Source organism: Microcebus murinus, chromosome 14 (assembly GCF_040939455.1).
Source record: "Microcebus murinus isolate Inina chromosome 14, M.murinus_Inina_mat1.0, whole genome shotgun sequence".
NCBI classification, from domain to species: domain Eukaryota; kingdom Metazoa; phylum Chordata; class Mammalia; order Primates; family Cheirogaleidae; genus Microcebus; species Microcebus murinus.
Genome location: NC_134117.1, coordinates 37,243,937 through 37,270,000, shown reverse-complemented (window position 1 = coordinate 37,270,000; position 26,064 = coordinate 37,243,937). Strand labels below are relative to the sequence as shown.

Here is a 26,064-nt window from a genome sequence, read left to right as displayed (position 1 = left end):
GGGTCCCCAGACCACACTTTGAGAACTGCTGTTCAAGTATATTAGTTTGCATAAAATAGAAAGGAATTTTCAGTTTACTGCAAAGATTGCCTCATGAAGAATTTTTTAAAAATTATGAATAGCGGCATCTATGAAATTCCAAATTTACTCATTTAATCTGCCGCATATAAAACAACTCCTTTTAATTACATGAGAACTACATTCACCAATCTTCCATCTATGCCTGGGTTAGTCAACAGAACACTTGTGTCTCCACACTCTGACCTCTTAACTGAGCTTTCAGATAGGTGTGTCCATTGTCACCTACTTGACACCTCCAATGAGATGTCTAACAGGCCTCTTAACTTCTCACTGTCAGAACAGAACTCTTCATTTACCCTCTTACAAATGAAATCATCTCAGAAAATGGCAATGCCATTCAATTATTTACATAAAAAACATACAAGTCATTCCTAGTTTCTCTTTCCCTCACACTCATATCTAAGCCATGTGCTGCCAAATTACACCACGCTTCCTTCATCTTCCACACTGCTATCTCGGCTCAAGCCACCATTATATTTTGCTTGGATCACTGCTATACCCTCCCAGTTGGCATCTCTATTTCTCCCACCACTCTACCACCCACGTTTTACAACCTGTGATTATGAGGGCAATCCATTTATCTACTCCTAAAATGTAAATTAGATCATGTCCCATCTCAACCTAAATTCCAGTGCTCTCTAAATCTCTCAGGATAATAAAAAGGAAATGACTTACAGGGCCCTACATGTGACCTTGCCTCTGCCAACTGCTCCAACCCCACCTCACGTTTTCCATATAACACACCAACCTTTTCCCTGCCTTACAGCCTTTCCACTTGCTGTTTTCTTCAACTGGAATCCTCTATCCACAGTTCTGTTGATCTGGCTCTTTCTTGTCATTCAAGTTTCAACTCAAATGCTACCTTTCCAGAGAAACCTTCCCCAACTCACACCATCATTGCCAGACTCGCCTTCATGATCTTTTTTCATCACCCTGTTATATTTCATTTACTCGTTATCTGAAAATATTTGCTCATGTCCATACTTTTTTGTCTTTTTCTCTTACCATCAGCACCAGAATATAAGCCCTAGGAAAGAAAGGACTGTGAATATCTTGTTCACTGTTATATACTCAGTGTCCACTGAGACATAATCAGCCGAGTAGCTATTTCTTGAATGCAGGAATGAATAAATAACCAAATGAATTAATAAATAAGCCCTAACAAAGAATAATAAAGAAGCTATATTACAAAAAGAAGTTCATGAAATAATTTCTATCCTATTCTCCACTGTTGAGGAATATATGAAGAAGCTCAAATTTTCATGGACTACACTCTGTCAAATCTACCTCTGCTTTATTTCTAATACCCTTTCTACAGCATAGAAATACACCATATAAAAGGGGAGGAAAGCATGGTAGTTTACTAATGATTGCTTTGAATATATGCAACCTGGTAGGTAAAAAAAAAAAAAAAAAAAAAACTTTTACAAAATATTTTTTTCCTATTCATGTGCCTTTGAACTCTAGAACTGACGTAATAAATAAATAACTTAAATTCACAGGATTAGATGAAAATGAATTTCAAGATATTCCATGCAAGTCATCTGAATTTTCTTTTAAGAGGATACCATGCAAAATGATGCTCAAAAACATAAATTGTTTTTTCTTTGCAGACTAATTTTTATTTCAATTGAGAGCCTTTCAATCAACATTTATGATTATTATCATCTTCTGTTTTTCTTACAAATTTGAATTTAATCATTGATAGTATTCTTGTTATGATATAACACCCAACTATCACCTGAAATATAACATGAACTTAGGGCAAAGATAATTTTATGTAAATTAATATATACATAAATGGGCATAAAGTATAAATATTTGCATATATACCTTTTCAACAGAGTGAGTTAATAAAAATATTTGCACTGGCAATACTAAAGCAAATTATTTCAATTTTGTTTTTCAATGGCCTTAATTTGAGGATGTGTACTATCACTAAGTGAAATATATATTAGGAATGTTGCCAAAGGCATTAACTATTGTAAAACAATATAAAATGCAATGTATTAGAAGAGTAATGTAAAATGATGCTCTGTAAACATGAACCAAATATCAAATGTAACAATGAATTATGTTCTTCTAGCCATAAAAATGAAAAAACAATTCTTTGATGAGTATGTGAATGGCTTTCAGTGAAAGTTATTATAAAAGGCTGTTAATTAAACTCTACAGGAAACAAATGCTCATTCCCTTTTCATCAGTGGGAAACACAAGAGGTTTTAAAGAAGCATGCTGAATTTTTTAAAGAAAATTTAAAAACATTAAGTATAATTTATAATTTTGTGGAAAAGTTTAGTCTTCCTTTATAAATATACCATTATATATTTGCGAAACAGAAAACCATCTTTCATAAAAGTTTGGCCACCTTCATTTTACCTAATATGGTTTTGCTATTAATAGATAAACAGAGTACCTGAGTACCTGAATTAGCTTTGATGTTGAAAAACATACAGTATAACTTTTGTTAAGTTACACAAGACAGTAAACAGTAAATAGAAAGTAAATATTCTGTTTGGTTTTAAAAGCATTTGCTTCCATATATTCTTATGAATAACTATAAGGTCATTTTGTAATACACGGAAAGCAATCCACTTCAATAAAGTTGGGCAGATTAGGCAGGAAAAAAATGATATTATATAAATCATTACTTGTAACTTTACTCAGTAATAATTCCTTTATATTTTTAAATATGCATAAAATGTGAATTCCCCAGATTTATTATAATATTATTTTAAGTTTTCTACCATAATTCTAAATTTCTCTGTACTACTTATGGAGCCTTAGTACAAAAATATTTTCATTTTATCAGAAAGTTTATGGAAGGGCCTAAATACAAAGATCAGATTCAGAATGCAGCCTTCCAGATCTACCCTAGTTAAATTCACATAAAGTATGTACAATTACAGCCTGTGTTTCTCAACTGCAGAGTCATGGGAGAATTTCACTAAGAAGTTCAGAGACCAATTCTGATGATGTTCTCTGTAGTGGGGTTTGGGCAGGCTGTTGCCATGGTAGTCACACCATGAAGCTTTGCTGCTGGGAAGTAGCTCCTATCTGTCCTGCCCTTCCAGAGTGTGCCAAAACAATTACCAACCTTTCAAGGCTTTCTCATTAGAGAAATGGATATTAAAAACATTAGTCTATCCAACCCCCCACAGAAATCATTGGAAATCTTGTTAAAGTCCCAGAAGAAATACATCTATGTGTTTTTCAAATGAACCCACAACAATTGTAGAATCCTGTTGAATGTTCAGCATGCAAACTATGCTGGCTGAAGCAAATTTTACCTCATTAGCAAGAAATCAATGTATTATTACACTATTGTCAAGAAGGTACATTTCTTTCCACTTTTTCAGGTATACTATTTTTGCTTTTACTTTTCACCAAAAAATTCATTTTTAAACCTTTAAATTTGCCATTCTCTCAAAATGAAGAATGGATAGATATTCTAGCAAAATTATTTGGCATAAAAAAATCAATAACTGTTAGAAATAATAGTAAGAGGGAAAAATATGTGTAATTTTTAAAATGACCCATGATCTCTCTTATTGATGTCAGAATGATTATTTGAAAAAATCAATGGCTTTTCAACTATCACCTCAAAAAAGCAGGTAATTTTCAATTATTAATATTTAATCTTTCAGGGGTTTTCCATAGTAAAAAAAAAAAAAAGCTACACTCTTCCCTTTTCTAATATAATAAATTCAATTCCTTCAGTAATAATTTAGGAAGAAAATGGAGAACTATACAATAGTAAAACTACAACATGATAAGGCTATATTTTACAAAATCACGCAAGCCTTCGTAACCAAATGAGTATTAAGAATATTACTCTTTAAAATATGTCAATTTTTCAATAATGATATTGTAGAACAAAACATTTAGTTAACTCTTCTTGTATTATACAACAAATACCAAGACTTTCTAATGGTGTGCGTGTGTGTGTGTATATATATATACATATATATATACAGATCCATATTTATATATATATACAGATCCTTATATATATATACACAGATCCATATATATATACACACAGATCCTTTTATATTTTAGCCAAAAAAACCCTGTTTTACTCAGCTTAATCACCTACCCCTGTTCATCAAATCTGTCACTCAATAAGTTTTGATTATTTTCCAAATATAAAATCCACTCTCACAGTAAAAACAAATTGCTATCATGCAGTATATTCAAAAGCATGTTTATTATCCCTAAGGACAATTTATAAAGGATTCTTAAAATATATTGAAAAAAAAACAAGAACATAGAAACAAAAATATGTGGCTTTTCCAGCTTCCTACTTTGAAAAGAACAACTATCCTTTAGATTATAAATATGGAGATTTTCTTTTATAGATAATATCTCACATACCTAACTTATGCACATGCCTTCATGGACACCCATGTACACATACACATATACATAGGCAGGAAAAATACTGCTTTCTAGTATTTCTTACAATGACACAAGAAGTACAAACCAAGAACAAGATTGATATACTTGACTAGATTAAAATGAACAAATTGTGTTCACTAGAAGATATTACAAAAGAGTAAAAATATATAACATAGATAGGAGAAGATATTTGCAATACATGTGACTGGTAAGGATTACATTCCAAGATGTGTAAAGTTAAACAAGCAACAGAGAAAAAGGTAGAGGAATACCACAGACTTTTCACAGATAAAAACACAAACAGCCCACAACCTCATTAAAAAGCAAGAGATAAAAATTAAAATCACGGGATACCATTTTGCATCCACCAGATTACATTGGTAAATATTTGTCAATATAAATTGTCTGAAATATGAAGAACAATCAGGAAATTTAGGCATAAATTACAATCAGGTATAATTAAGTACACCACTTAGGAAAGAAATTTGGTATTATTTAACAAATTTGAAGATTCACACATAATATGACTATAGAAATTCCACTTCTAGATATCGACAGTTGAGAAATTACTGAAAATGGTTATCAGGATACATAGGTAACACTGTTTACACAAGCACTATTTTGGAAAGCAAAATAACTAGAAACAATTCAAATACCATCAACAGCAGAAAGGATAAATAAATTAGGCTATACAACAGAACATAATATTGAATAAAAAAATTAAGAGGCAGAAAAATATGTGTAGAATTATTAGATTCATATAAAGTACAAAAACATTCAAAACTAAATATGTACATCAATATGAGGCAGGATTTTCAAGAGGAAACCTTTCGAGGGCTGGGTTCCTGTAAGCTAACTTGCAGAACATTAGTTCACAGACCCACAGACTCAGAATCTTTGAGTTTGGGGAAGGGATAGGAGATGTGTTACGTATGGTTCAGCCCCAAGGAATCCCTCTTTCACCCACACGAAATCTCTCCAATCTATATAGTCACTGCTAGAATGCCTCATGAGATGGAGTTCTTGACATCACATCAGGCTAGTCATGACACTTTGGGGCCATTTTAATTAGTAGAAGATTGATTCTCAAGCTGGCCCAGTGTAGACTTCCCTATAACTGGCATTTCTTCTTTAGTCATCTAGATTCATGCAGAATAATCTTCCCCTTTTCTCCATATGACAGTGTTCTCAGCATTTAAAAACTGTTATCCTTTCCTCCTAAATATTCTGTCTGTAGATGGAATATTGTCAATTCTTTTAAATATATGTTATGCTTCCTGAACTTGCTCAAGTATATTAAAGTCCTCTTTGAAGCTTGGGATTCCAAAATGAACATGATACTCCACATGTCATCTAAATATCTCAGTTCCCATCTTTGCCACAGTCTTCATAACTTAAGTACATTTTAATATTCATACTTAGTATTTGAAGGTTCTCCTTATTTATGACAACCTTTTATAAATAGGTGTTTTCTTTTGTTTTTATACAAGCAGTACATAAGTTTTCTCTTTAACATTAACATTGTAAGTTTGGTCCTGTAAAGGAATTATAAGAATAACTTTAAATACAGTAGTATTTCAACTGTTCTAAAGATAGTTTTGGGATTAACATGAAAAACTCAAAGGAAAAAAGGCAACACCTGATTTTAGAGAATAAATTGCTCTGTTTCTCATGTTAAATTTACTGAGAATTAATTCATATGAAAATGCATTCAATTCCCTCAAACTCTCGGGTGGTATTTTGGATGCCAACTAACATAGACAGTCTCATTATTAATGTTCAATTTTATATAAAATCCCTCTTTGAATGTCAGTGTTCACTATATCATTTAATTACATAAAGACAGTAAAAATGTTTCGGGGGGAAATATAACTTGCAATTTGAAGTTGTATAAGTTTATTATTAATGGTGGCTAGCATGATTCACCCTCTACTGAATAATAAATAGTATTGAACATCAGCATAATAGGAAGACCACATGGTATCAACCAACTCAATGGAAAAGGAAGCAGATGACCAGTCTACATAAGATAAATGTGAAGTCTCAGTTCCATAACAACAGAAACGTGAGGCTAGTCCTTGAAAGTCGATGTGAATAATCACATATCACCTGAGAGCAGTGGTCCCCAACCTTTTTGACACTGGTTTCATGGAAGACAAGTTTTCAATGGACCACGGGTGGTGGGGGTATAGGGGTTTCATGATGATTCAAGCTCGCTACATTTATTGTGCACTTTATTTCTATTATTGTTACATTGTAACATATAACAAAATAATTATACAACTCACCATAATTCAGAATCAGTAGGAGCCCTAAGCTGGTTTTCTGGCAACTAGAGAGTCTTATCTTGGGGTGATGGGAGACAGTGACACCTGAAGTGTGTTGCTTACGTCTAGTCAACTCCATGATCTCATTTCTGTAGCTGTCACTGCAGAAAACCCTGCTTCACAAAGATAGGATGTTGGACATGGAAACAGGCTTTTCAGTGCTTTTGTGACAATCTCAGAATATTCCACCTTGACTTTAATACAGAACGTATGGAGATTTGAGGTTGTCTCAAACATGCTTTTAGGGCCACTGTCATTTGTGATCTCAAGCAATCAATCACCTTCTAGCACAAAGTTGATTCACCTGGCTTATTCACAAATGGGTCTCAGATCCATTCCTGCCCAGTTTGCGGGTCTTTCGTGGTTGGGAAGTAACACTCAAACTCTTTTAAAAGCTGAGACAGATGATCATACACCAGCATAAAGAAGGCCCTGGCTCTTTCAAAATCTCTACTAATGTTTGAAACATGTCAAAAATCCCAATGTTCACTAGTCGCCCCCATAATTTCAGTTTGATTGTGAATATAGCCACTTTATCTGCCAATTCAAACACAATCGTTGTTCTCCGATGAAGTGACAAATTGAGTTCCTTGAGCAGGTTGAATATGTCACACAAGTAAGCAAGTTTTGTGACCCATTCTGTGTCAATGAAATGTGCTGCCAGTGGTGACTGTTTTTTTTTTTTTAAAAGAAATCTCTGGAGCAGCTCTTGTAATGCAAAAACTCTGGCCAGTGATCTACCTTTAGAAAGCTATCTCACTTTTGTGTGTAAGAGAAGACATGTGTGCTCTGTGGCCATTGTCTGAAAGACGTTCACACAGAGCTACGTGAACAGACAATCACATCCTGCAAAACACTGTTTAGTTCAGAGGACATTTTCAGCTAGCTAGCATTTCTCTATGGACAACACAGTGTGTAGACTCACATCCAGAAGCAACCTCCTTGTCCCGAGTAGTAAAACCAGAAAGCTGTCCAGTCATGGCAACTGTTCTGTCCGTCCATATACCAACACAAAATGACCAATTCAGTTTTCCTGATATATAATCATTCAACGACTTGAATCGTTCTACAGCTGTGGTGTTGGTTTGCAATAAAAGTGCACATAACATATCCTCATGCACATCCCCCTAAAAAATATGTTGCACTAAAACAGGCATGGTTGCCTTGTTGTCTACACTGGTAGACTCATCAACCCAGATTGTGTACCACATGACTCATTAATCTTCCCTAACAATTGCGCCTCAATATCTTCTGCTATTTCCATCAATTCATCTAGTTATATTGCTAGCTGAAAGAGGAACACGTGCCACCTTTTGAACTGCAGCCTCTCCTAAACGTTCACATACTTATCACCAATGTTCATACCATCAGTCAGGATCAACTCTTCACCAATAGTAAAGGGCTTCTTAGCTTTAGTAATGCGGGTAGCCACTAAGAATGATGCTCTCAGCACAGACACATGTGATGAAGTGGTGGCCTTCAATAATTGCTTCTGTTCTACAAGTTCATGTTTTATTACTTTGAAAAACACCAAAGGCTTGTCTTTTAACGTGGGGTGCTTGGTCTCCATGTGGCAAAGCAGTTTTGAAGGTTTCATGGCTTCATTGTATAGCTGGTCACTACATATTATACAAAGTTGGCTTGGAGAATGTGAATCACCTGTTGCAATGAACTTGTAATTTAAATAGGACTCTTAGTATTTTCTTTTAAATGCAGCTTTCATTTTATTAGCAGTTTTAGAGTCTTCTGTTGCCTCATCATTGGATCTTTCCCTGTTTTCAAAGAAGCTCACCAGCATTTGTTTTTTATTCATCTTTGCTAGGGTTAGCTTGTGGGCTTACCAAAAACTGTGACTAAGACAAGTGAGCAGTGTGGGAAAGAGGCACAGACGGAAGTAGTAAATAAAATAATGGGTGGGCCATTTGTGAACTAAAATAAGTGTTGGATTCTGACTTACAGCCTGTCACCAGATGCAGCTGTACAATTGAAGTACATCAACTAACTTGCCACTATAAAGCCAGCCATCACATGAGCTTAATTGCCACTTGCCACTCACTGATAGGGTTTTGTTTTGAGTCCGCAAGCAACTGATTTATTACAGTCTCTGTGCAGTCAAACCTCTCTGCTAATGATAATCTATATTTGCAACTGCTTCCTAGTGCTAGAATCACCACCCTAGCTCCACCTCAGATCATCAGGCATTAGATTCTCATAAGGAGCGTGCAACCCAGATCCCTCACATGTGCAGTTTACATGTTCCTATGAGAATCTAATGCTGCCACTGATCTGACAGAAGGTGGAGCTCAGGCAGTGATGAGAGCATTGGGGAGCAACTGTAAATACAGATGAAGCTTTGCTCCCTCACCTGCAACTCACCTCCTGTTGTGTGGCCCAGTTCCTAATAGTCCATGGACAGGTACTGGTTCAGGACCCAGGGGGTGGAGACCGCAGACTTAGAGTTAGAATGCAAAAGTTCTATTAAAGGAGTCATTTGTGCAATAAATCGAAAGGATTGTTCCTTCTTACAAAATAAAAATATAAATAAAACCTGTGAGAAAAACAAAATCAATGCAATTGGCTATATACAGAAAAACAGGGCCTCCAAGATACATGGGGGAGTTTAATCCTAAACAATAAGGACATAGAGTTGGACCAAGAAGCCAGTTGACGTCCATTCTTTCAATAAGAAAAAAAGAACTAATAAGAGGAAAGGAATGGATTCTAGATGATTTATAGAGAGGTCAGTAAGCAGTTCAATGTTCAAAGGATGCAGAGACCTAAGAAGTATTTATAGAAAATGTCTTGGATTGTTTTCTTTTTGAACTATTGCTGTTCATGATTTTTTTCTTTTCCTGCAAATAATCATATCATTTTTTTACCCTATGGTTTAATGTTGTACATCTTTATGGGCTCCTCAAACTAGGATGCATATAATAAATATGTAATTACAATACTTCTCATCCATATTTCAAAAGTTAACACTGCACACTCCTTAGGTATGAGAACTCCATGGCTAAGATTTGCATCTCAACGCACTGACTGCATGCTTTTCCCTAAGTTATTTAACTTAGGGGTATAATTTTTGCCATCTATTAACAGGTAGATAATAGAATTCCAACCTCTTAAGGTCATTATGAGGATTAAAAATTTAATACTTAGAAAGTACCTGGCATACAAATACTTAATAAAAGTTATTATCATTAACAAAGACCCATGAAGAAAACATTGATGATTTCATTAAAAAGTTTAACTTAAATAACCAATGGTCAAAGAACACTAACCAAACACTTGCCATTTTAGAAAATAAAATGTAATATACTTCCTCTATGAAAGATCACCGAAAATGAGTCAAACTAATATCCCTAAGCAAATTAACCGTTTCAAGGCTATAAATTACACATTTTCAAACTAGAATATTAAATTAGATTACAAATGAATAAAAATCACTAAATCAAATTTCGTTTTATTTTGGATAAAATTAGACTGAAGTTTATGGTAAAAAAGGAGAAAAAGAGTATAAGAGTATGAACAGATGTTACATTATAACTAAAGCCAATGTCTATTTGTTTAAGAAAATAAATTGTCCTCAAGTATTTTGTAAGAGTCACTTATATTTTGTTTAAGAAAATAAACTGTATTCAAGTATTCTATAAGAGTCATTTATATTTTAATTTAACATAATTAAAATGTAAACACAGCCTTAAGCAACTTAATCTACTTATACTACTTACACTTCTTACTGCCTTAAGAAACTAATTCCAAACAATTCTGATCAAAACTTGAAAATGAAACTTCTAGGCAGGCATTATATTTTTTGTGCTGTCAAAGCAGCACAACCCATTTTGCTTGAAAATACATGATAATATCTGTACACTACCCCCAGACGATTTTTCCCCAGTCATCCTAATTAGTAAAGTCTTACCATATGACTATTCTCTTTTGTTAAAGCCATTAGAAACTTTGGCATTTAGGTATGCAATAACATTTGGAATACTGCCCAGGCTAAAAAACAGATTACTTAAGGCCCATGTTAAACAAGCATTTTTATGAAGAGCACTTCATTTCACTAAAGAGAGACAAGAAAAATTGAACTGATTTTCCATATAAACTCCCTTGGTGTTTTGCTGAATGTCTTGATAGTAAGCAAGTTTGTGAAAGATCCTTTATAGTCTATTCATCCATTGTTACTACGGTATACTCTTTATAAATATTAATGTTCACAGATGAAAAAGAATCCATCTATATCAAGAACATTGCTATCTAAATTTTAAGACTGAATGCACTGATAAAAAAACTAATTATACAATGAAACATCTCCTCAATTAAAACTTATAAAAATTTAAATGACAGGTTTTTTTTCTATTTTAAAGTATTTTGACATAAGGATATTAGCACAGCCATCAGCCAAAGTTACATGGAGCTGGTTAGAATTGCTGTTTGGGGAAAGATCGGCATCAGTTTATAAGATTATGGTCACTTTATTAAGTTTAATTGAAGGCAATCAACAACATCATTGCAAATCTGCCTCTCTGAATACTGATATATTATTTAGAACCTTGTTTGTAAAGGGATGATTAAGATAGCATGCTATTTAGTCAATCTAGCAGTAAGAAGAAGATGAATAAAATTTATTAAAATTAGCTTAAAGCAATGGGGAAAAAATTACTGTACTTACCTTTACCTGGGGAAGCAATATAGTCTGTCATGAGTATTTCTTCCTTCTTTTATTATGATATAGTTCTGCGTGTGTATATATACATATATGTGTATATTTTACATATAGAAAATATCTTTGTTTTCTTCCCTCTCTGATCACGTAGCATAAGATGTATTGACTTCATAGCACAGTATTTAAGTATTGTTAACTTTACATCAGAGTATTTAAGTTATGGGATATCAGTGAGATGAATCAACTTTGGATCTTCTGGGGGAGGTCAGTGCATTTGGGTAGTTATATCATTTTAGGTAGAGATATGATCTTATTGTTTTTATGTAGAGATTAAGTATGGTTTAAGGAGATGGGTATGGGTGCCAAGTTGACAAGGAGCATGCTTATAATGGTTAATTTTATGTGTCAACTTGTCTAGACCATGATATCAGATAGTTGTTCAAACATTATTCTACTATACATGTTTTTGTGAAGGTATTTTTTAGATGAGATTAACGTTTATATAAGTAGACTTTGAGTAAAGCCGCTTATTCTTCACTAATATAGGTGGACTAATCCAATCACTTGATGCCTTAACAGAAGAAAGATTGCCTTCTTCCCTAGGAAAAGTGGATTCTGCCAACAGACAGCCTTCAAATTTAAACTGCAGCATCTCCAACCTGCTGGCCTTACCCTGCAGATTTTGGACTTGCCAACTTCAATAGTAATGTGAGTCAATCTCTTAAGATAAATCTCTGACTCACTGTATACATACCCATCCTATTTGTTTTGTATTTTCTGGAGAACCCTGACTAATATATAGCCCCACAGTTAACAGCTTGAGCTCTGAATCCAGATTGACTGAGTATAAATCCTGACTCTACTATAAACTAGATGGAAGACCTGGGGAAATTAATACTTAACCTCATTAAGCTTTAGTCTTCTCATCTATAAAAGGGGATAATAAATATCAGTCTTTACCTAACAGGGTTGTTTTGAGGATTAAATACATATTATCTATAAAACATATTTATAAAAAGCATGTTCTATATGTTAGGTGTTGTTCTAAACATTCAACAAATATTGACTATTATTTCTAAGTTTCTTTTAATATAGCTAGAAAACTTGCAGTCAGTCCTAGAAAAAGGGAATGATGTGAGTAAATCAATTGTTTTTTAGGAAAAAAATGTACAAGGTTGTTTGGAAATCTATTTTTGTGAGAAATATTCAAGATGAATGAAAACTGAAACCATGGGCTTTCAAAATTTTGGTTTCACAAATGAAATACCAATTAGTATTTAAAAACAGATGAAGCAAAAGTATACCTTGTTTTATACAATAGCTATATTCTTAAAAAGATGCCTACCAATTTATCTGAAAAACCTGAAGCCATTGATAAAAGCTAAAAAAAACTTTAAAGATGATTTCTAATTGTTAGTAGTTATTAACACACTGCCTCTATTTTATATTCTATTGTTGGCCTCAATATATTTCTTCCAATTTTCTCATCCTTTCTGCTCACTACCCACATATACCCCTGCTCTATAATTTCATCTCTTTTCCCTGCAATTGTCTGCTAACTATACATTTTCTGCATTATTGTTTATTGTGTTTTGTTTTTACTAGAAGAAAGCATACCTGAATATTTATATCCTTTTGGCCTGGGGAAGAATTTTATACTGTTGACATAAAAGGTGAAAACTATAAAGGAAGAAAATGATAGAAATTACCACTTAACAATATAATGCCTAATATAAATCAAAAAAGACCACAAAGAAAATTTAAAAGGTGAATGATGAATGTGAAAAGAATATTTCTTATATGTTGTCAAGTCTTTTTATTTCTTTCCCTCTTTTTTTTTTAATTTCAGCATATTATGGGGGTACAGATTATAAGGTTTCAATAAATGCCCATTTCCCCCCTCCCCCCAAAAGTCTGAGTCTCCATCATGACCATCCCCCAGATGGTGCACATCTCACTCATTATGTATGTATATACCTGCCCCCCTCCCCCCTCCCACCTGCCCAATACACTATTACTGTAGTACCTATGTGTCCACTTAGGTGCTACTCAGTTAATACCAGTTTGCTGGAGAATATATCTGGTGCTTCTTTTTCCATTCTTGGGATACTTCACTTAGTAGTATGAGTTCCAGCTCTAACCAGGAAAATATAAGATGTGCTATATCACCATTGTTTCTTAGAGCTGAATAGTACTCCATGGTATACATATACCACATTTTATTAATCCATTCTTGGATTGATGGGCACTTGGGCTGTTTCCACAGCCTTGCAATTATGAATTGTGCTGCTATAAACATTAGAGTGCAGGTGTTTTTTTTGTAGAGTGTCATTGGATCATTTGGGTAGATGCCCAGCAATGGGATTGCTGGATCAAATGGTAGATTCACTTGTATCGCTTTAAGGTATCTCCATATTGCTTTCCACAGAGGTTGAACTAGTTTGCAGTCCCACCAGCAGTGTAGGAGTGTTCCTCTCTCTCCGCAACCACGCCAGCATTTATTGTTTGGAGATTTTTTGATAAAGGCCATTCTCACTGGAGTTAAGTGATATCTCCTTGTGGTTTTGATTTGCATTTCCCTGATGATTAGAGATGTTGAGCATTTCTTCATATGTTTGTTGGCCATTCTTCTGTCTTCTTTAGAAAAATTTCTGTTCAAGTCCTTTGCCCACTTTTTAATGGGGTTATTTGATTTTTTCTTCCTAATTTTTGTGAGTTCTAAGTATATTCTAGTTATCAGTCCCTTATCAGATGTATAGGATGCAAACATTTTCTCCCATTCTGTAGGTTGTCTGTTTACTTTCATGACTATTTCTTTGGCTGTGCAGAAGCTTTGTAGTTTGATCATGTCCCATTTATTTATTTTTGTTGCTGCTGTGATTGCCTTTGGGGACTTCTTCATAAACTCTTTGCCCAGGCCGATGTCTAGGAGAGTGTTTCCAACTTTTTCCTCTAGAGTTCTAATAGTTTCATACCTTAGGTTTAAGTCTGTTATCCAGCGTGAGTTGGTTTTTGTGAGAGGTGAAAGGTGTGGGTCCTGTTTTAGCCTTCTACAGGTGGCTATCCAGTTTTCCCAGCACCATTTATTGAAAAGGGATTCTTGTCCCCAGCGTATATTTTTGTCTGCTTTGTCAAAGATTAGATGGCTATATGAGGATGGTTTTATATCAGGATTCTCACATCTGTTCCACTGGTCAATATTCCTATTTTTGTGCCAATACCATATTGTTTTAATTACTACAGCTTTGTAGTATAGTTTGATATCTGGCATATTAATGCCTCCCATTTTGTTTTTGTCACCTAGAATTGCTCTTGATATTCGGGGTCTTCTTTGGTTCCATACGAAGTGTAAAATTATTTTTTCTATATCTGTGAAGAATGCTGATGGGATTTTAATAGGTATTGCATTGACTCTGTAGATCAGTTTGGGTAGTATAGACATTTTGATGATATTCAGTCTACCGATCCACGAGCATGGTATGGATTTCCATCTGTTTACATCCTCTGCTATTTCCTTCCTCAGTGTTTCATAGTTCTCCCCGTAGAGGTCTTTTACGTCCTTGGTTAAGTATATTCCTAGGTACTTTAATTTCTTTGTTGCTATTGTGAAGGGAATTGAGTCTTTGATTTGGTTCTCAATTAGATTGTTGTTGGCGTATATGAATGCCTCTGATTTCTGTGTATTGATTTTGTATCCTGAGACTTTACTAAATTCATTGATCAATTCCAGGAGTTTCTTGGTTGAATCCTTGGGGTTTTCTAGATACAATATCATATCATCAGCAAACAGTGAAAGTTTGATCTCTTCTGCCCCTATTTGGATACCTTTGATTCCATTTTCCTGTCTGATTGCTGTAGCCAAGACTTCCAGTACTATGTTGAACAGAAGTGGAGATAGTGGGCAGCCTTGTCTGGTTCCAGTTCTAAGTGGGAATGATTTCAATTTTTCCCCATTCAGTATGATGTTGGCTATGGGTCTGTCATATATGGCTTGTATCATTTTTAGGTATGTCCCTTCTATGCCTATTTTCTTAAGTGTTCGTATCATGAAAGGGTGTTGAATTTTGTCAAAAGCTTTTTCTGCATCTATTGAAAGAATCATGTAGTCTTTGTTTTTGCTTGTGTTTATGTGGTGAATTGCATTTATAGATTTATGTATGTTGAACCATCCCTGCATCCCTGGGATGAAGCCCACTTGGTCATGGTGGATTATTTTTTGATAAGTGTCTGGATTCAGTTAGCTAAGATTTTGTTGAAAATTTTTGCATCTATATTCATTAGGGATATTGGTCAGTAGTTTTCTTTTTTTGTTGCATCCTTTCCTGGTTTTGGTATCAGAGTAATATTCGCTTCATAAAAGTGTTGGGGAGGTTTCCGTTCTTCTCGATATTGTGGAATAGTTTCTGCAAGATAGGTACTAGTTCTTCTTTGTAAGTATGGTAAAATTCAGGTGTGAAGCCATCTGAACCGGGACTTTTCTTTTTAGGGAGATTTTTAATTGCTGTTTCTATTTCAGCTGTTGAGATTGGTCTGTTCAGGGAATCTATTTCTTTCTGGTTGAGCCTAGGGAGGCTGTGTGTTTCTAGAAATTTGTCCATTTCCTCCACATTTTCCAGTTTGTGTGCATAAAGATTTTTGTAGTATTCATAAATTGTATCTTGTATCTCTTTGGGATCAGTTGTGATATCTCCTTTTTTCTTCCTGATGGAGCTTATTAGAGATTTCTCTTTTCTGCTTTTCGTTAGCTTAGCCAATGGCGTGTCAATCTTGTTTATTTTTTCAAAGAACCAACTTTTTGTTTTATTAATCTCCTGAATAGCTTTCCTGTTTTCAATTTCGTTTAGTTCTGATTTGATCTTGTTGATTTCACTTCTTCTGCTGGGTCTGGGGTTGGTCTGTTCTTCTTTTTCCAGCTCTTTGAGTCGTTTCATTAGATTGTCTATTTGTGATCTTCTTGCCTTTTGGTTATAGGCATTTATGGAGATAAACTTTCCTCTTAGAACTGCTTTAGCTGTGCCCCAGAGGAGTTGATAACTTGTCTCTCCATTGTCGTTTTCTTCATAGAAGTTTTTTATTTCCGTCTTGATTTCTTCATTTACGAAGTAATCATTTAGTAGGAGGTTGTTTAATTTCCACGTTTTTGTGTAGAAATGTGAGTTTCTGTTAGGGTTGATTTCTAGTTTTATTCCACTGTGATCTGAGAAGGTACATGGTATGATTTCTATTTTTTTAAATTTCTTGAGATTTTCTTTGTGTCCTAGGATATGGTCAATCTTAGAGAATGTCCCATGAGCTGATGAGAAGAACGTATATTCAGTGGATTTTGGGTAGAATGTTCTGTAGATGTCTGTCAGACCCAATTGTTCTAGAGTTTTGTTTAAGTCCATTATTTCTTTATTAATTTTCTGTTTGGAGGATCTGTCTCGTGCCATCAGTGGGGTGTTGAAATCCCCAGCGATTATGGAGTTGCTATTAATCCATTTGCTTAGCTCCAGTAAGGTTTGCTTTATGAATCTGGGTGCACCTAAGTTGGGTGCATATATATTTAAAATTGTTATCTCTTCTTGTTGGACTGTGCCCTTCACCATTATATAATGACCCTCTTTGTCTTTTACTACTTTTGCTGGTTTAAAAACTAAATCGTCTGAAATTAGAACTGCCACACCAGCCTTCTTTTGGCTTCTATTTGCTTGGAATATTGATCTCCACCCTTTTATTTTTAGTCTATGTGCATCCTTGCAGGTTAAATGTGTTTCCTGAAGACAGCATATACTTGGCCTGTATTTTCTTATCCATTCAGCCAGCCTATGTCTCTTGAGTGGAGAGTTTAAGCCATTCACATTTATTGAGAGAACTGATAGGTAAGGTAGATTACTGATCATTCTGTTGGGTTGGATGTTGTTGCTATGATTTCTGTCTTGAGCCATTGTAATATCTGGCCTTTAATATCTTTGGGTTTTGGTTGAACTCAGGAAATATGAAGAACCAAACGGAAAACACATGCCCAAAGAGGAGCACCAGCCCCCTAGAAAAGGACACCAACCAAAATCAGGCAACCAATATGACAGAAGAGGAATTTCGTATGTGGATCATAAGAACACTCACCGAGCTGCAACAACAACTCAATAACCAACACAAAGAAACCACAAAAAGTCTCCAGGATATGGGAAAAGAAATAGACACAAGGAAGAAAAGTGTAACCGAACTCCTGGAAATGAAGAATCAATTCAAGGAACTACAAAATACAGTGGAAAGTCTCAAGAACAGGGTAGAAGAAACAGAAGAAAGAATCTCAGAGCTTGAAGATAACACCCTCCAATTAAATAAATCAGTCACAGAAATATAGCAGAGAAACAAGAGAAAAGAGCAAAGCCTACAAGAGCTGTGGGATTATGTGAAGAAACCTAATGTGAGGGTCATAGGGTTACAAGAAGGGGAAGAAGACAACACTCAAGGGTTGGACAAGCTGTTTGAAGATATAATAGAGGAAAATTTCCCAGGCCTTGCTCAAAATCTTGATATACAAGTTCAAGAAGCTCAGAGGACCCCTGGGAGATTCAACGCAAACAGGAAGACGTCACGACATGCAGTCATCAGACTAACCAAAGTATCAACTAAAGAGGCCCTTCTAAGAGCTGTAAGACAAAAGAAGCAAGTAACATACAAGGGAAAGCCAATTCGAATAACATCAGACTTCTCTAATGAGACTTTACAAGCAAGGAGAGACTGGGGCCCCATTCTCACTCTTTTGAAACAAAACAATGCCCAGCCTAGAATATTATTCCCTGCAAAACTAAGCTTCATATATGAAGGAGAAATAAAAACATTCTCAGACAAGCAAAGGCTCAGAGAATTCACCGAGACAAGACCAGCCCTACAAGAAGTACTTAAAACAGTGTTATGCACGGAACATCATAATAATAACTCACGAATATAAAAACAACCAAAACCCAAAGATATTAATGTTGTCAAGTCTTTAATAGAAATCATGATACTTACTATTTTGTAATGTTTCACACTCTACACTAAACATTCATACAGATTACCTAATTTTTATCTAAAACAATCCAGTAAAGAAGGCAGAAAGCAGGGTTTTTCAATGTTGGCGCTAATGACATTTTGGGCCAAATAATTCTTTGTTCTTATAAACTATCTTGTTGAACAGCATTCCTAGCCTTTACCCGCTAGAAGGCAATAGCTTCCCTAACTTCCACCTCACTTGTGGCAACCAAAAATGACCCCAGATATTGCCAAATGTATCCTGTGGCACAGAATTATCACCAGTTGACAACCACTAGCAGAAAGAAAAAAGTATCTTCTTTTTTTACAAATTGGATAGGTGAAATTTGGAAAAATTAACTGACTTTCCCAAATATACTTCTCCTTTTAATGACCTACAAACTTGACAATTATATGACACTGTCATGAATGCTTTGGGTAAAACACTAAACACCATCTAACAAACCAACTGTGATTTCTGTACACCAACTGTCATATATTACAGACATTTCTGAACTCACTTTCTTCTCAGCTGATTCAGTCATTATTTTAGGCTTCTTTCTTCCCCCAAAAGGAAAATGTGCCATTATAAATTCCAAGTTAGAAATAAGCAGTGGGAAAATTTAACTAGGCATAAAACATATTTACACAGTGCATGCCTCAGTTTTTTCCAAAGCAGTTTCTTAATTTGTGCAATATTTCTAAAATAAGCTATCATGTCCTGTTAATTAGGCAGCTAATATATCATCAAAGCTTTATGATCTGTCTGGCTCTGTCATACACATAAAACACTGAAAACATTTTCTTCTTCTAGATGCATCCCAGCATGAAAACTAGTCATATATTAAAAGTTAATAGTAGAGTTGAAGACACTTACATTAACTGACCAAAAATACTTCCAATGATCTCAAGCTTCCTTTGAAGCTTTGTGAGCTTCTACAGTGATTTGCTCATGTATGGTCTTATTCAAAGTAATAAATAGTATTTCTTTTTTTTTTTTTGCACTATCATTTTTCCCATATCTGAAAACATATTGGATTCTCATATTAATATTCTAAACACAAACACTTCACATAATTGGTCAACCTCTATCCCTAAACAGTATTTCACCTCTTTTCAAACTTTCTCAACAAAAGAAGGAAAAGTGGAATTTTCCATGTAATACAGTGCCATCTGTGTGCAGGCTGATAAGACGAAAAGGGAATATTCAAATGTCAGAAGATTAGAGTTACAAACCATACCTTCCATGACATACACCAGTGACCCCACATCCCCTTCTTTGATGATGCAACTGTCTTTGCCATACTCCACCGGGTACATACAATCCACAATCTCCTGGATCTGTGACAACTCCAAGTTCTTCATAAAGTCATTGTCAAGGATGGCTTCCTTTATAAGATCCTTGGACCTATGCAAGAGAGAGGAGATTTACTGGAACATCTGACAAGCTCTTTCATAATTTGTGAGGTTTAACAGAGCCGTTCAGTGCTCTGGCACACTACAAATGCATTTTCTTGTTAGGAATTCATTAATTTTCTGAAAAACCTGAGAATAAAGTAGTTCCATGACAGCAGAAAAGGCTCTGAGAAATTTTTCTTTAGGTAACATATCATTTAATGAATAAGTGACCAACAAACAAAATCATACAAGTACATTTTGTTTATATTTTTTAACCACAAAGATTTTAGACAAACCAATAGACATTTTAAAGTTTGTAATTTAGTTAAAGAATAAATATGAACAAAATACAAAAAAAATCTAGGACAAACACTACTCTTACTATGTTTATGTATTATAAAAGAACACCAAGCATGTATTGTGCTATACTCAATTCCAGGAAAAGACAAAAACCCACAATTTGTTTACTTATTTCCTGTGTGCCTCTTCCAGTAGACTTTATACTCTACATACACAGGGTTCATTTTTAATTTGCTCTCTACTGTATGCCCAGTGTCTACTATGATGCCAGTCATGATACGGGTGCTTAAAAAATAGTTTGGATAAAAATAGGTAAGAATTGGATTCCTAATTAGCTGTTTGAAACAACTGGGAGAAATGTGACAGTTCTTTATGCACATTTCATGCTTCTTTAGAGACTATTTCTTTCCTAGAGCAGCTTAAATTGAGGTAACCAGGCAGATAAAACTCTATTAAACAAGATGTTTGAAATGTAATATGACTTAGGTATGGGACTAAATATAGGTAGTCAGTAGAAAAGATATTTATAAATTGTAGTTGGGATTCAGTGGTTAACAGGAAAGTTCTGCAGAACTTAAAAGATTGTGGTAATTTTATTTGCTGGGATAAAAAGTTCCAAATGACTTTCTAAGGAAAATCACAGAAGAAGAGACACTAAGAAATAGTTTACCAAGAGGAGGATAATCAGAGCACCCTCACAGAAGTCAGAAACAGGATAAGAAAAAAGCAAAAGACCTTAGCAACATAAAAAGGAAATAATACATTTGGAATTTTATATTAAAAGTGTTAATTAAAAAGAAATTAAACACAAGCTGGCCACATTTGTTTAGCAAAGTGGCGTTCAGGGAAATGACGAGACCCGCCTAGTTCTCTTTGCATCTAGATCTCAGTCTAACTGGCCTTGTCTTCACACACTATGCTTTGTAATGATTTGGTTCTAAGTAACAAAAATATGTACATAAAAAATAAAAACAATTGAAATTTATTACTATGAAGAATATTTATAGAATGAACCATATGTTGATTTTAGGGTAAAAAAATGTGATAAAATACAAAATGAAATACAAAAAAATAGGCTTTGAAATTACATATATTTGGGTCCCAATCCCAGCCTTGTCACCTACAAACTTTGAGTTACAAGTAGAACTATCATTTGATCCAGCAATACCACTATTAGGCATCTACACACCCAAAGGAACAAAAGTCATTCTATAATAAAGATATCTACACTCAAATATTTATGGCAGCACAATTCACTATAGCAAGGATGTGGAAACAACCCAAGTGCCCGTCAATCCATGAGTGGATTAATAAAAAATGGTATATCTATGCAATGGAATACTACTCAATTATAAAAAATGATGGTGATCTAGCACTTCTTATATTTTCCTGGATAGAGCTTGAGCCCATCCTCCAAAGTGAGGTATCACAAGAATGGAAAATAGGCACCACATGTACTCACCATCAAACTGGCACTGACTGATCAACACTAAGGTGCTCATACAGTAGCAATATTCATTAGGGGTAGCATGGTTGAGGGGTGGGTAAATTCACTAATGGATGCAGTGAGCATTCTAGGGGGGGATGGCATGTCTCAAATCATGGTTGGGATGTGGCAAAGTCATAACATGTAACCTAAATGTTTGTACACCCATAATTTCCTGAAATAAAAAAATAAAAATTTAAAAAAGAAACCTTTGAGTGGGTTGTCTTCTAAATTTCCATTTTATCACTTGTAAAATGGTATGTAAAGACATACCAACCTAACAGGTTTATATGTGAAGATTGGTGAATATAATGTTACTTTCAGTAAAGGGAAGGAGATAAAGGTGCTAGTAGTATTAACTGCAGTATTAATATCTTCAACACTCCTGACCTCAAGAATACCAGTGAAATCTTCATATTGACTCCCAAGATCTATTGATCTAGGATTATTTTTTCAAGTACCTGGACTTATCTAATCTTCAGGAAATTAATTTTAGGCAAATTGTATTATATTCTCTGTTTCCTAAAAATTATTTTGTGTCGGAGAGTGAGTCCATCCAATAGGTTCATGGTTTCTAACATCATAATGACTAGATGTCATCAACCCAGAACACAAACTTGTTTAAGATATAGATGGTCTGTTATCTGTTGGAAAATATAGTGCTCCATTAAAGATCTAGGTCCTAAAAATGCAGCAAGATTAAAAATAAAGCCCTCTTCCAAGCAAATAATTACCTCCATACAAACATGATTGAAGAAAGTCACTTTCTCCCTTCTCATAAACAGGACTATTATCCTGTTTTATGAAGACATCAGAAAAAATGAAACAATGAGCTCAAACACAATCCCTTAGAATTATCCAAAATTTCCAAGTGTTTATCACAGAGTTTGGGGGAGGGCAGGGGAGAGAATGAGATTTCAGAATGTTCTTGCTTCATAAATTCCACATTATGAAGGACATTTAATTTCAGTTCTCTGAAAAAAACAAACTGGAGGCTTTCATATACACCCTTGTGTCACTTTAAAACAAACTGATCAATATAGGACCTGTGTCTTATTTATCCCTTCACACATGTGTTTTCATATAATATTTTTGTTTCTGAAACATCTCAAATAATGTCTCTGTTCTCATAGCCAGAGAGAATTCTTGTACCTCTGTGTAGCACAACTCAAAGATCTTCTTCCTATCAGTGAGTAAAATACTCAAAGTCTTGCTTCATCGTGTAATTTTCCTTTAAATCCTTTTCCATTGAGGGCTAGGAACCTTAGGTCAACTCTTATTAGTCTACTTGTGCCAACATTATGGACTACAATTAGTCAGGGCATCCATCAAACTCTTCTTTGAATCTTTTTCTATCCCTGAAGAAATGGTCTAGGACACTTACTATGCAATGCCACATATAAGATCAGTTGACCTATATTACTGGTATGGGAGCTGGAGAAAGCTGATATCACAAGTATCAGAAGGTGGCTACCTACCCTAACCCAGAGTACACATTTTAACAATATTTTGCAAGAATTCAGCAGCCTGATCTGGGAGGTGTAAGAAACAAACACAAAGATCTTAATTTTTTCAATCCTCCCTACCTGTCTCTGTGTACAAATAATCTAATTTAAAAACCTTTCTTTTCTATATCCCAAATTTGTATTTTTTTAATCTGAACATCCATATAAGTAACTCAGTTATTTTGAGCTAGCTCTATTGCTTTGTCATCATTGAATTGTCAACCTCTGAAATATTATCGAGATATAAAGATATGTTGGTGAACTGCCTTTCTGGTAGGGATAAGGGGAAGTGGAGGAAACCTTGGTTGTAGCATTTGCCAATTTCCGTGGTGTAAATATTTTCATCATGGCCAATTTCAAGCTTTCACATGAAGCCAACCTGCTTGCAAAATTCCTTAAAATTTAACAAGCAGATTTTACATGAGCCAGTACAAACCAACTCTAGTACATTTCTAGATACAGATTATTTTTCTAACACTCTAAAAATTTAGTGTAACTTAATTTATAAATTCTAAGCCAACATGATAAGCCTTTCTTTCCTTTAAAATTTCATGAGGTGGCATAATATTCCCAGATAATTTAATGCCAGGATTAGCAATAGTTCTTCCAAACTTTCAGTTAAAAAGAAATGAATTGAAGGGCCCGGCACAGTAGCTCACACCTATAATCCCAATGCTTTGGGAGGCTGAGGTGGGAAGATCACTTGAGCCCAGAAGTTCAAGACTGCAGTGAGCTCTGATGGTGCCACTGCACCCCATCTTGGGTGACAGAGCGAGAACCTGTTTCTGAAAAGAAAAATGAATTGGAAATTCCATTTCCCCATTCACTTATTGCAGAAAATGTTCCTGAATAGACACAAAAGCTATTTGACAAAAATGGTCTTTCTACACAAGCTTAGGTAAAAATGGGCAATTCTAGAGTGAGTATAGGGAAATATATACGTACTTTTCAAACAAGGGAGCCAGCATTATTCACTGCTGATAAACAAACCCTCATTAGTTTTCTTAACCTAATAAAAGGATATTCTATATTGTGGTTACCATATAGTAGTAGCAGTGGGAAAGGCTAATTCATATTGAGTGGTCAGGAAGGCCTCTCTGAACTAAGGACTACATGACAAGAAGATTTAAGCACTGTCTTCTCCACTGCAAAGATATTGAGGGAAAGCATTCTAAGTAGAAGAAAACACAAGGACAAAGCTCCAGAGGTAAAAATGACCTTGATCTGTTCAAGAATCAGAAAGGCCTATATGGCAGAATCATACAGTGAGCAAGAAAGAGTGAGATGGGACAGGTCTCACAGGGCCTTGGAGGCTATGATAAAGGTTTTATTTTATTCAAAAGGCCATAGGAATCCAGTGAAGGATTTACAGATGATTTACAGATATCGGCCATAAGGAATAAATTACATAAATTTATTTTAAAATGTTACTGAGTTCTTTGAGATTTTCTTTAATGTATTTCATCAATTAACAGGTACTGAAAGCAAAATTTATTATCAGGTTAATATGGAATTCTTATAATTGAAACAATTGGAAACCACTGACTCATAAACCTTACATTCATTTGGACTTTGATTCACTCACTCTCAGGTAACTCTTATATATTATGAGAGAATGAGGCCTCATCTTCAATTTTAAGAACTATCTCTAGAGCCCTAAAGTCTGCCCACTCTCCACTTAAATTCTCTACTTAGATCAGTTTACCCTCAATAGTGTAGCAGGCAATAGTAAATACACCAAAAACAGCCATGCCCAGAAATGTGAGCATTAACATCTGATCCCTTTGTTTGAAAAAGACTCCCAGGTATTTAAAAAAAATAAATAGTCAAAGCTATTAAGTTATTGCTATGAATGGAAATCAGCTGAAGCAATTTAAAAATGTAGTATGAAACTTTTATAATCAACTTTTTGACTGAAAGAAAAAATAATTCACTAAATATGTTTAGTTGTCAATGGTCAGCTTTGGGCTGAAATATCAGAAGCAGCAGTAAGTACATTTCCAAGGTTACCTTAGCCTACAGTATAGGCTGTGCAATTGTTAACTCAGAAGTCCAAATCCCCATTGACAATTCATAGGTCCTTCACTCAGGTACAGTTCTTGCAAGGCCTCTAAAAAGTTTCTAATTCCAGGAATTAATGCAACAGAGAAACTCTATTACTGTAAAATATTTGATTAATCACGTATAAACAAGAAAAAATAGTAGTAGTCCTCTTGCTGCCACAAATGTTAAGATTCTGCCCAAATAGTGGATACTATTTCTCACCCAACAGCTTTCCTGAATGAACTCCATAGGTATAAGCTGGCTGAGAGCTAAGAAATATCAACAAACCCACATTTTTTTAAAGATAAAATTTAATCCTACAGAGCTATTGGCCAATTTAGATATCTCCTCAAAACTGTAAATCAGTTTTCCACAAGTTTCAGAATGAATTTTAGATCAGTGAATTCTGCAACAGCTATCTCAATCTTATAACAAGACCAGTTAGGAGAAAATCAAAACTATTTATAGCATTCATACCTATAATTAATATTTGATACAAAACATGGACATCACTTGGTTAAAACATATGATGGCAACATAGTTCTTAGGTGATTAATAATATTTGTCTATTACATACATTGAAATTTTTTCCAGTTGCCAATAGCCTTCTAATTTTCTTCCTATAGCTCTAAAACAGATGATTTAGTTCCATTGAACTAAATTGTGAAATCATGATGAAATAGTTCTAAAAACAATGATCGGGGAAAGGCAAGATGCTTAGCATATAAAATACGTGTTTGCCCAAATGTCATTCAGATGGTAACAATCATTCTGGTTTATTTTATTTATAGTTCACGTGCAATAATTATACATATTTATGGGATAAATAGTGATATTTCTATACATGTGTACAAT

The 26,064-nt window shown here is 34.6% G+C and overlaps 1 protein-coding gene across 2 annotated transcripts in view; it reads right to left on the bottom strand.

The window, feature by feature from the left end:
* The window catches only part of PRKG1 (protein kinase cGMP-dependent 1), a 1,210,052-nt gene that overhangs the window by 1,040,144 nt on the left and 143,844 nt on the right, over positions 1 to 26,064 (bottom strand). For both annotated transcript variants that reach the window (XM_012762921.3, XM_012762920.2), the window contains exon 2: positions 19,719 to 19,885. In XM_012762921.3, coding sequence (XP_012618375.1) covers positions 19,719 to 19,885 — 167 coding nt within the window. The remainder of the gene's footprint in view (positions 1 to 19,718; positions 19,886 to 26,064) is intronic.